The sequence below is a fragment of the Blennius ocellaris genome (assembly GCF_963422515.1).
Source record: "Blennius ocellaris genome assembly, chromosome: 12".
Lineage (NCBI taxonomy): Eukaryota > Metazoa > Chordata > Actinopteri > Blenniiformes > Blenniidae > Blennius > Blennius ocellaris.
The window spans coordinates 8,123,808-8,136,971 of NC_137661.1; the positions used below are offsets into that span (position 1 = coordinate 8,123,808).

Sequence of the window (13,164 nt, forward strand, 5' to 3'; positions counted from 1 at the left end):
ACAAAAAAAGAAGTTTGTTTTATCTTTATACCTTGTGAATGCCCGGCGGCCCTGAACAGGTTAAGTGGGATAGAAGATGGATGGATGGACTTTCAGGTCACTGAAGAGTGTCCACCTTTAAGAAGTACATTTGTAGTTGACCATGTTCATTTTTACAACTACAACTTTTGGAGACTTTTTACACAGAAGGACTCACAAGTGAGTGAAATTGCTAAAATAGTGGCCTTTTGTTCGACTCACTTTATCAACATTGAGGGGTCTAAAATGACCAAAACAAGTACATTTAAGTGGAATATTATGACTACTGAATTTAATTAATCTGCTGAAAAATAAACGATCACGTTTTGGTGTTATTTTAGATGCAGTTGACCAGTCGCAACACAATCAACTGAATAACAAAAGTCACACAGGCTCAGTTACTGCAGTCATTACATTTTAATATAAACAGGCATCCATGACACCTTTACTTTGTTATGTCCATGTGTTTATAATTAATTTCCTCATTTAAAAGCACCACCTGGAGAGTTTCCCATGAAGAATAATTGTATCTGAAACAAGCGAATCCCAGATCACCTGCCTGCCACAAGAAATATCCCCCCAAAAAATGTTTTGATGGCTTTCAGCCAATATGAAGAAGCCAGACTTTCTCTAAAAACTGTTATTTCTCCGACATGATGAAGAATGTACCCACGGGAAAAAAATTAAAACCACAGAAGTGTTGATGGGTGGACTAACCTATAATGGAAAAAGTTAAACGAGTTTGAGTTTCAAAACATGAAACTGTCAGAAATGATTCATCTAAGGAGCACCAGTGAGGTTGACGCAACAACCAAGGTATGATGACAAGACAGAAAAGGAAGTCTCTATCTCCTTTTCTTATTGTACCACAATGCAATTCAAAGACTTCTTATCATCGGTCCTTTGTGGTGTAGTGGTTAGCACTCCTGCATATTCACCCTGTGCAAGTGTGGGTTTTGCCTGGGTGCTCCAGCGCCCCGCGGACCTCAGCTGCTGAAACCAGAACCAGACTGTTTCTTCCCCACTCTGATTCAATAAATAGCCCTGCAGGGTCCCCGGGGCTCTTTTCCAGCTGTCTGTCCACAAAGCGGTCACCATCCGTTCATCTCACAAGGTCTGAAACGGGTCAGCGGCCTTGCATGATGCTGCATGATGCTGCATGCAGCGCGAGCGCAGCAAACATGACTTGAAAGTCCAATGCATGCTTGGTCTGCAGCATTTTAAGTCTGGTTGAGACTCTCCGTGACGTATGGGGTGAATTTGTTGGTGGCAGGCAACTGTGTGATGATGTTTGCATTGCACATCAGCTGGCTGAACACGTGGCTGTCCCTCATGATATCAGGACAAAACAGATGCCTTTGTGGTGAAGGAGGGGAAGTGCTGCGAGTCCTGCTGACTCGTCGGGACAAACCAAGCAGCCGCCGAAACAGGGACCTCCTGAGGAGTATGTAGATCCAGGGGTCCAGAATGGGGTTGACTGACGCTATCCTGATGGCAGCCAGATCTGCTCTGGGGTCGTTTTTCAGCATGAAGCAGTTGGCAAACACACGCACCTTACAAGGAAAAAACAACAACATTATTTTACAAACTATGTGTTGATATGCATTTGCAATTATTGTCTTATCATGTGAACAACTGGATGCAGGGATAATTCCTCTTTTTCACAATTATGCAGTTTTCCAGCCTTTAACAAAAGTGCAGGTGAAACAACAATGATGATGCAATTTCCTGTACCTCGTCCAGTTGGCAAAGTATTGAGAGAAGCTATATGCTGCACACAGCCAAATAAGTGCTATATTTAGATATTAAGACTATAATACAACAATTGTTTCAAAAATATTCGAAATTCTAAAGTTTTCATTTCAAAGTTGCTCACTCATGTCATATGAAACTCCAAAATGCAGATTTCTTACACTTGGATCTGAAAGTCACAGACACATAATTGATATGATTTCAACGCTTCAGCTCAATGTTTTAAAACATTATTAATACCTGTCAGGATTCCATTTTGGAGACTGATTTTAACAGGGTAATAATAATCAGAGGAGAAACTTTACAAAATAAAGTCTTAAATTGTGTACTTAATCTCAAAAGTCAATTTTATATTATGTTTTTAATATATATATATATATATATATATATATATATATATATATATATATATATATATATATATATATATATATATATATATATATATATATATATATATATATATATATATATATATATATATATATATATATATATATATATATATATATATATATATATATATATATATATATATTATATATTAATACTCCTGTCCAATATCCTATTGGACAGGAGTATTAATTCAGTCAGTCTCACCACGAGCGGGGCAGAGCAAGCCAGAACCACCGCGGAAGTCATCACCAGCACCGTGATCATCTGCGTCTCCGCGGCCGAGGACAGGGCTCTCCACCGCTCCCTGACGCTGGAGCGGGTGACGCGCCGCTGCGCGGTCCTCTGGCGCATCAGCAGCAGCGCTCCGCACACCGCCAGGTTCAGCGCGATGGTCCCCAGGATGAGCAGCAGGCTGACGGCGCCGTACAGAGCCGAGAACCCGGTGGCCACGGGCTCGTCGGTCCTCCAGTCGATGAAGCACCAGGTGCCGGACAGCTGCAGCTGGCTTTGCGCCATACCCATCATGGGCAGGCAGCAGAAAACGATGTGACTCAGGTAGATTAAGAAAAGAAACGTCTGCGCAAAGCGTCGGTCGACTCCCCACCGCTGGTACGCGTACGGGCAGCATATAGCCAGGAACCGCTCTGCCGCCATGGCGCAAATGATGCTCAGTCCGGTCAAACCGAAAAACAGCAGCAGAAAGGAGAAAAACTCGCAGGCGTTCTGGTTCTCCAATATATGGTTGTCCAGGTAGTTGGCGATGGCGAGCGGACTGGCCAGGCAGGTGCCCAGCAGGTCCGTGACAGCCAGCCCGCACAGCAGGGTGTAGAAAGCGGAGGCTTTTCTCTCCGTCCTCGACACGGAAAGGACAATTATCGCAATTAAATTACCGACGGCGCCGCCGGCGAACATCAAAATAGGCAAAGTGATGTCCGTCTCCACCTCGGCTGCCTGTGAAAGACAAACCGGCGTCCCGTTGGAGGGGAAAGATCCGTGCGTAAAGTTTGGAGCGTCCATCGCCAAGTACGCGAACGGGCTGGCGTTCGTTGGAGAGACGTCCCTCGGTCTGCTGGGGCTTTCAGAGAGCATTTCCTCTTGAACCTCCTGCACCAGAAGATACGGAGTCGGCGAGGGAAAGCTCCCCGGCAGTCTCATCCCCTCCCGCTTTCCAGTAATCCAGAGGTCGTGGGCTGGGAGGCGGGCTGTCTCTCTCACCCGCACTGCAGTCCAACACGATGGATGGACCCTCAAACAAGACAGACCAAACTAAGTAAGTGTTTTTTTTGCGCAATTTCCGCCCCGTGCGTCTGGCAGGGCATTGGGGGGGGGGGGGGGGGGGGGGGGGGGGGACTTCCCGACGAGCAAAGTCGGAGACGAGAGGCTTCTGCAGAAGTTTCTCACTGAACCGATCATGAGTCATGTGTGGACTCAGACGACCATGTGGGAGTTTGTAGGAACTTCTAGAGGTACCTGAACTGATCTCACTCAGCAAGAATGACAAACGTTGGTTTAATTGATCGGGATGTTTTATTGAATTAATTAATTAACTTTTTAAAAGAAAATCGCAGCCAAACAAATCGGGGTAATGAGGATCACCACGCAGTCGTGGCTTTGTTCTGTTTCTGAGAGGAAGAGTGAAAAGGTGTGATTTAAATAGTTTTTTTGTACAAAACAAATGTCACTTGCCAAACACACTGCAATCAAAAGCAAATTTTCAATATTTCCAGAGCGTTCATTACAGATTTTTCCCAATTCATTACCGTGACAAATTGACAAATACCTTTTAGCTACTTTTGGTCAGAACCGAAGGCATTTGTCATTTATACCTTTGGAGTCTATTCAGTTGCTAATGGGATGTTGAGGGAAGGTCTCCATCATATGCGGTTTAAAAATGATACTGACCATTAAGTAGTGTTGCGCTTATATAGCACATTTTTCATACTTCAGCAGTGTACTTTAAATGGTTCATGACACACACCTGCTGCCTCAATGGTCAAAGGAGGCAAATCAAAGTGCTTGTTCAACACCCAGGCTTCAGTGTGTTGCCCAAGGACACTTCAACAAATCAAGACGCAATCCCTGGGGTTGGAAGACAACCTGTTCTAGGAACTGAGCCAGAGCTGCCCTTGTTTTAGTGAAAGATATGCAACATGGATTTAGGAAGGCAATACTTGATTAGATTTTGAGTGCATGTGAGGGATTTTTTTTCTTTTCTTTCGTGAATTCTTGTTAAAAAAAAATAATAAAAAAGCAGAAAAAAAGAAAAGACTTGCTGTTGGGCCATACACCAGCACCGCTCATTCAGTTTGACTTGAACCACTGACAAGTAAAGCGTTAAGATTATAATAAATGGTGTTTGTGTAGCAGGGAGGGCCCACCTGCTGTGGAAGTGCCTACATTGATTTTAGTTTGTCCTCTGATGAATTTGATTATTGTGGGACTAATTAGCAGGTCAGAGTGCATGTGGCCTGTCTATACCAGTAATCCAACATGCTAATCCAACAGGCACGTCATCACCTCAAAACCTTTTATAATATTGATTGTGTGCCTGCTTTTATGTAAAATATAATTTCTTTTAAAATTGAAAATTTTTGACAGCACTAATTATTTGGACATGACGTTAACATAATAGAAACAATATTAACTTAAAGTATCAAGCATCTAAATCGTAAACAGGTGAGCCCACAAATGCATTTCCATTCTTGTTCATTTCCAGGTTCCAGTTTTTCCCTATTACAACATGATGACACATTTGTTTCTCCCTAATTTTGTTTTTCTTCAGCGAAGTTAACGCCTTGTTATGGAGAACATCTGATCAAGTGACAAAGCTTTTGTTCTTCATTTGTCCCAGTTTGTTGTTGTGTTTGAGATGTCCTCCCGTCGGGACACGATGCTGAGTGCAAAGAGCGGCAGACAAGACTTGTTCCAAACAGGACTGACCGTTAATGACGGCGAGGAACGACTCGGGGCAGATGCACGGCGAGGACGCGGTACGTCAGTTCACTGGGCCTGCCGGGGCTCTCCAGCTATCGCACATTCATTACAGTGTGACTTGTGTTTACAGTGAGGAGCGGCGGAGAGGGGGTCTCGGTGTGCAGCTGACCTTAAAAGACAAAAAGCAACACCTCAAGTAAACCAGCACTGCAGAGATAAAGGGGGCTGGTCATCTGGGGAAAAAATAAAACAACTGAAAACCACTTAAGCGATGCCAGACTTGGAAACTCCAAAAGTGACTGGAAGGTACTCTCTACTCTTCTCTACTAGATGAATCATGAGATGCTGCAGCTCTCACGGTGGGCTTTATTGTACTTTTGAATGTCGTAGAAGATAAAAGATTGATTACAAACGCTCTCATGTCTGTTAAGGTGATCTAAGCAGTGAAGCCCTCACTGTGTGACTCATCAGGCCAGAAGCACACGTCACAATCACCAAATGGTCCCAGAAGCCAAATACATACCCCCTACCTATATTTGGCAGGTAAGAAAATATTTGTGTATCGACATTTAAAACTTGATAGTTTAAAACTATCTCACAAAGACTCTTAAGCTGAATTGATGGGAAAAATACATGAGAAGCTCTTAAACTGGGAACTTCCATCTGGGAAATTGAGACGGCACAAGACAATAAAAAAAAGACAATAGAGAGAGAGAGAGAGAGAGAAAGAGAGACAAAAGAGGTATTTCTGTGTGCAGTTTACATGTTCTGTTTTCTCCCCCTTCGCAGAACTACTGATCTGCACTCACTAAATTGAGGTACCGTTTGAATAAAAAACAACATGATTTGAAAACATGAGAGCGACAGTATTAACTTCACTTCTTCCGCTTTAGTTTACAAAAGATGAAAGAATATAGTTACTGATACAAACGTTTTTCAAAGCAGCTCAAACGTCATGGCACCTGCTGGGAAATGTTTGAAGTATGTCTATGTAAGTTTGTGCTGACCAGACATCAGGGATGCTAAAGTGTAACTCTACATCTGCACCCCCATATGAAACTATGACAACAAACTGACATGTCATGGCTTTAATGGTTCCTTCTGTTGGACTGCAGTCATCCACATGGATGCATGAAGGCTTGATGAATGTTGGACTGTAGTTTTAATAGCAAACGATGGACCTTGATGGTCACAATGTTCCAATCAGAATGTGGAAGATTCCACTGAATTGTGTGATACAAGGTATTTGTGCAATGGTTCTGAAAAAGTTGATCAAATGGCATTTTGAATGGTCGCTCGTCCCGTTTGGTTTTTTTCTTCATGTACCCGCACCAAAGTAGGGAACAGATCCAGTCTGTTGAATAAAATCAAGGGGGGGCCACAGAAAGTAAAAATGAGAGAAAGAGTCATGAGAGGGCTTCTGCAGAACTCAAGTTGGGAAACCTCTGAAATATGCAGGACCACTATTTCCTGTTGACTCTATGACTCTGTGGATCATGCTCTCTCTCTCTCTCTCTCTCTCTCTTCCCCCCTCTCCCTCCCTCTTTCTGCGTGTGTGTGTGCGTGTGCGTGTGCGTGTGTGTGTGTGTGTGTGTGTGTGTGTGTGTGTGTGTGTGTGTGTGTGTGTGTGTGTGTGTGTGTGTGCGCGCGTGCGTGCGTGCGTGTGTGTGTGTGTGGTGTCCCAGAAACACATTTTGACCTCGATATGTTACTTTCATGTTTCCATGTTGCTGACTTGTCACTTCTGAGAGGTTGTGTTGCCATTGTTGTCAACATAGCGATGGAGGTGTGTTTTACAAATATGGCCTCTTTCATGTGGTGGGTGTATATATATATATATATATATATATATATATATATATATATATATATATATATATATATATATATATATTTGGGGTTGTTTGCCTGTGAAGTGCTCCTGGGGAGGTCCGACTTACTTTCAGTGCCTCTCTGGAGGTTTTGCTCTTCACGACTCAGAAATTAACCAAATCACAATCCTCTTCCTCAGTTCCACTCAAACACGTTGAGGCACTTCCAAAAAGTTAACTGCTATTTACTAATGCAATGGACAGCAGCTCATGAACAAATACACAGTTCCTCATTTCTGCCATAAACTCTTTATTTTTTGTTTGACATCACTTTTGCAGTTTGTTGTTTCTTCTGTTCCAACCTTTTGAAAAACATGATGCTCTCTGATTCACAATGTCTAAACATGATTCAACTACAACATTTCTAATTTCCAGCATTTCATTTGTTTGTTAATGGTTCTGCCTCAATTGTGAAGCCATAAGGACCTTTACAAATGAGCATACATTTAGATTTGAAGTAAATTCATTCACATGTGCTCACTTTACAGGTAAAGTACTTCAACAAATGCAAGGAAATCATGATAGCGTCGCTGCAGCCAACAAACCTTTTCTGATTGTTTGAGTTAAAGATACAAGCGATTGCATTTGTTTTTCCAAATAAATATTTACAAATTCAATCACTTGTGACACAATATTTAACTTTGCTAAGAGTCTTTCCTGCATTTTCTCAGGGAGTGAAACTAGTTTGTAGAAAACCCCCAGAAGCAGGAAGAGCTTTATAGATAAGCCTCAGCTTTTCCTGATATCTCGTCTAAATGAGAAGGATTTGCTTCAAGTCAGAATACGACACATTTACCTGACCGGAGACCCCGAGAAGATTGACCACCACCTTTATTCAACTGTAACAGTAAGTCTACAAATAATATTAAGGAAAGGTCAAGAGAGAGTTGAGCTCAGGTTTTGTCATCACAGTGTTGAGGGGATTGTTCAGGTTCATTGTCTGCGTGGATGAAGTAACGCTCACATTTCCCAACAGTGACGGAGAAGATGATGAAAACACTCCAACAGCTGAGCTTAGATTACTGCCCGCCCGGTCCTGGGAAAAGAATTTATACGTTTGTCATTCATTGCCTGAGTTTGAGACACTGGGCATGAGCTCCACGGTGAACACCGGTCGAGACAAACCCTTCATTTTAACACTTGATCCGAGGAGTAGTCCCATCACATAAATAGTAGGAAATCTGGATTTGGCTCATGAAACATTCATTCTGCAAAGATTAATTGCATTACTGCAGCTGGTAAAATCCCCAAAAGAAAAAACTGGAGTGCCGGTTTGGTGAAGTCTTTGCAAGTTCTCTACCGACTCCACAGCAGTCCAACACACGACATGACAAACCTCTCCAGAGTATAGAAACGATTCTCATCCTCAAATTGGTCACAATTCTTGGTGGGAAAATAGTGAAAAAAGCTCAAACTCAATTTCACAGTCATACATGGGGAAAATGTTAGGTTACATTAGTGTCATTAGAGATATACTGTATATAATGTTAAGATATATGTGCATCGAAAATCAGGAACTAATTGAGTTGCTGATTTATTCTCTTGCTAGCATTAGGACAAATTCGTTCAGATGTGTGAGGCTACGGATTTTAGCCTTAAGGCTCAATTGATTACATGATCAAGTTGGTAACAAAAGCAGGAGTGATGCTTCATTATTCATGAACTCTATTCCCTTGACAGCAACATGAAAAGTCAGACTGTATTGACCATGACATTAGCCTGTAGGCACAGCAGCTGTTGTAGCATATTACAAAAAGTATTATTATTACATAAACGTTATTCTACTCTTATAAGAGCTATTTGCTCTTGTTGGCATGTCTGTAATGTTTCACAGCTATTTTGTTCCTGCATCTCCTTATTGTCATTCGGTCTTATAGTTATTCAATAATATCTATTAGCCACAATGAAAATATTGTATCGCTTCATTTCTCCAACTTTTCATCCGAATGTGACATCATCACACTAAATTATCAAATGATCATATGTTGAGTTGTAAATACGTAAAAATGATGGCAAAATGTGAAGCTTTCCAATACGTGCTTCCTGCGTCTCACTTTATATGGCGACTGACGGAGAACAAGTCTGCTGCGGTGGCGTGCTTCAACTCAAACGGGAGGATTACATGTTCTTTTGTGTGTTGTGGAAACCCAACGACCTTTTGAGCAGCTGAAGCTCAATCGAAACCACACTGGATGAACTGGGAAATGTTCTGTGATCAAAAACGGTTCCTCGGTGTGTCGAGAAAATAGCCTTTGACCCCAATAAATGCACATGTGGACATTCCTGGGTGAACCACTGAGAGCCACTTACAGTCATGTTAGATGTATGAGCCCCGGCACATACTGGGGAATGCAGTAATCTGATGGAGAAACAAAACAAAACAAAACAAAACACAAATCCAATTATTTTAATCATTTTTTTTAATAAACAATACATTATAAAAGGAACAGACTCATCTGCCTTGTTATGAGAGGTTCAAAAGTCAGCATCTGCTATATATGTGTGTGTGTTTTAACTCACAGAGAGTCGTTTCGCTGTTGGTGAAATCCCTGACGAGTTTGGAGAAAATTCATTTAATCTGAGAGAAGAACTGTGATGATCTCATAGTGATGAGTTGTACTTAACACTTCTGCCTATACGATAAACAGTATGTAGTTGACGTAATGGAGCCTACCCCGGGGAGAAGCCACGACTGACGCTTTTCCCACAAGATCTATGGATGTTTGCATAATGGGCGGCACAGCTCTGCAGAGGAGGCGAGTGCGGGAAGGAGTCATGGCCGGGTTCAGACGACACGGTGCTGCAGATAGACAAAAAAAATATATTTGAACTGTGATTGTAATCTCTTCTAGGAAATTTTGGGGAAGATGTATTTTGTTATTTATCAAGTGTTCAGTTAATAAGTAATTCCATTTTTGACATTTTGCACAGATTTAAAGAGGATTCAGACATGATTCCTCGCTCGACGGTGCCATTTTGATGTACGACCTACTTTTTGTAGACCTAAGGTTTTATCTTCCTGGAGACTGGTTTGTGTTTCCTGCCCCTGGCTGCGTGCCAGCACTTCATCCAACCACACGTCTTTCAAATATTTCTGTCAACCAGGTCCTCTTTTGTTTGGGTCCTTCTTCCTGCTGCCTCATATACACAAAATGTAGCTGCTCTGTGTCTCTCCACTGAACACTAAATTTACATTTCAACTCTTGGCCATCAGGTGTTTGTCGAGTCAGCAATAAAAAAGAAAAGCAAGTTAATACATTTTAAAGGTCACATGTTCGGTGCTAAAGGCACTGTGGCCTCACTTAATCTCCAAAACATGTTGAATATTTTTTTTTCGGAAATATGTTTTTTTGTCTTGACTTGGAGACAGGTAACTGAGGTAACTTGTACATCACAATGCAGAGCTTGTAGAACCTTTAGCTTCAGCTATCACAAGTTTACGCCACAGATCAAACATGAGCTGCTTGTTTAAAAGTCATGTCAACAACGCTTTGTGTTGAGTTTCAGTATCAATTTAAGTCCGGTGCTTCATGTCCAGTTTCCTCCTACAGCCCAGAAACATCTGTTTAAGGTTAATCGGTGTGTCTAAATTGTCCACGAATGTGGACGAGTGTTTGTATGTGTGTGTAATGAATTCTCCCATTAGGCTGAACAATATTGAAGGTATAAATGGTTAATAATGATATATTCCGCCACAAAACAATTCTAACTTTCACTTAAAATGGTGAACAATGACATATTATTTTAAAATATGTGACTGATGCAGTTATTACTTAAAATGTAGGGTTTTTTTTCACTTCCCGATTAATTTTTTTGTTTGTTTTTGGTGTTTCTCCCCTGTCCTGCAGAGATTTTTTGCAAGCATGACATTCTTTCGTAAAGATAAACTCTTAGTTGAGATTGTATTTTTGGAAAATACCACCAAGGGCCGTCCTCGAGGGAAATGCGTGACCTTAATGCTGAGAGGGAAAGCCGTGTGTGCTGTCTATCCAGCCACTTAGAGCCTCTTCAGCCTCCTGCAAGAGTTCCCATGTATTCCAGCCTCCCAGCGGATGTTATGACATCACCAGTGTATCGGCAGCCTGACCTTTGGCTCCAACAAGTATTGGCGATGACACAAGCTGAGCAGTCGGGTCAAAGAAGAGACACTGTCCCAGCAGGTGAGACGGACCAGTCGTTCTCTCTTCCAATTTTATTTATTAATTTTTTTTAGGAGAAACTCATAATTTCCTACATTTTTCATGTTGACAGATCTAAATATCTGTAATTCAACTGAGATAAGATGTTCATTTCAGTCTAAAAGTTCCAGCCTCGTTGTTCCAGGGATACTGACTCCTTCTCAACCCTGGATTTCCAAACAGAAGCTGTCCTGATGGAGACGGAGCAAAAGGCTGGAACTTGTCCCTCGCCCGGCCAAATTACTGTCAGGACCTGGCTGCCCTCCAACACAAGAGGTATGAGTCTTCGGCTGACTGTCAAGAGCTCGCTCTCAAGAAAGTCTGCCATTATACATCTGCTTAAAATCTCCCTCCTAAAACAAAACTAAATCCAAAGTGAATAAAAGAGACTGAAGGAGAGTTCAGACAACTCCTTTGCATCATTTGCTGATTTTTAATGACGCTTCTGGACACGTCTTGCTGTCTGTTTTTAAATCCCTCATTGTTATTTTCCCCTGTTTCTTCTCTTCCCTGCATGTTTCTCATAAATGCACAAAGACATTTAATTTGACAACCACCTCATTTACTTCACAGTGAGTTTCTTTGTTTCTCCCGATGATTTTATCACAATTGTACATTGAATTGAATTCTATTATTGACAGTAAGTGGTATATTTAGAAAATCTTTAAGCTGCAGTGATTGTAGGGTTGATCTCTATTGTTCAGTGTATATTAATTACAACTATGAATAATTATCACTTTAGAATTTGTACCAGATCAACCTTGTCATATTTAATTACCATATACAAAAATGCATGATATACCCTTAAAGGAAAGACAGTGTGACATGAATAAACCATGTTTGGATTGTCTCAGTAAATAAAGACATTTCTTGGTTTTGCACCATTTTTCCATGGTTTTTGCTAAATTGCCAGGATCTGTCAAATTGAATTATTGAAGATGAAGAAGGACATTTTTTGAAGTCCAAAACACGTTCGAAAATGGTAACGAATCTCGTATCTACGTGTGAACCTTTCTGGCACGAGCACATCAACAGGATGAATTATGGTGGTTTAAACTGCCAACAATAGCACCTGCTCAACCCAACTGTGTTTAATTTGTCACTGCTGGTGGAGAATCAGGTTACGTCTTGATTGTGAAGGTTCACAGCAGGAGGAGTGCAAATTCAACGGTCTCCATACAACAATTAGTTGTGAGTTTGAAATTTGTTATTGTGGAGGGTTTTTTTTTTGTAAAAAGGAGCCGCTATATAGACTGACCTTGTGATAAATATGTATTCATATGGGTTCATGCAAATGATAATCTGAAAGGACTACTTCAAACAAGGGGGGGGGGGTAATATCAATTTAAATGACTAGAAATACAGAAAACAGTTGTAATTTTACATTTATATAATTTTTTGTCAAATATAAAGTCACAGTTTTGCCTTGGTATCTTTCTAAATATTTTGTTAATATGAAAGTTATGAAATTATGACATTAATTGACTCTTTATTCCAAAGTGAAACATAAAATTGGAGCAGGTAAAGTACATCGGTCAGCTCGGTGACAGTGAGGGGAAGTGAGAGAGTTCAGGCAGGACACTTTGTTTTGTTCTTTCGCAGTCCTCCAACATGAACCACTGGAAAAAGTCCAGCTGTTTAAGAAACACCGCTCATCTATCTCATAGAATCATAGAAGTGTAAGACCTTACTGGAAATAGTTTAACACATTTGTCAGTGTCAAGAAGCTTTCACAGTAAAAGTTAGATTTAAAGAGTGTCTCATGTCAGGCATTTTGTTGTGGAGCAATAATCTTAACCTCATTCAGCCGTCCATATATTCATCTTTGACATGTTAACCATTAGCCATTATGAGCAATGACAAGGTTATGAGAATATGTTCACTTGAACTTGTACTTTTATTTCAGTGCAATTGCCTGTAAAAAAAATCCAACAGCACCTGCAGGAGTCACATTTTTAGGATAAAGTGCTGAAGCAGCATTTTTAAAAGCTCATAAACGCCACAAAGTGGTGCTG

General features: G+C 41.0%; 1 protein-coding gene across 1 annotated transcript; it reads right to left on the reverse strand.

Moving 5' to 3' along the window:
- Positions 1 to 1,238: 1,238 nt before the first annotated feature.
- On the reverse strand, positions 1,239 to 3,321 carry LOC308137126 (prostaglandin E2 receptor EP4 subtype-like; the record flags this gene model as incomplete). Its single annotated transcript, XM_080505700.1, has 2 exons — positions 1,239 to 1,571; positions 2,371 to 3,321. The coding sequence occupies 2 exons, from the start codon at positions 3,319 to 3,321 to the stop codon at positions 1,239 to 1,241; spliced, it is 1,284 nt and encodes a 427-aa protein (XP_080361826.1).
- Between the last annotated feature and the right edge of the window lie 9,843 nt (positions 3,322 to 13,164).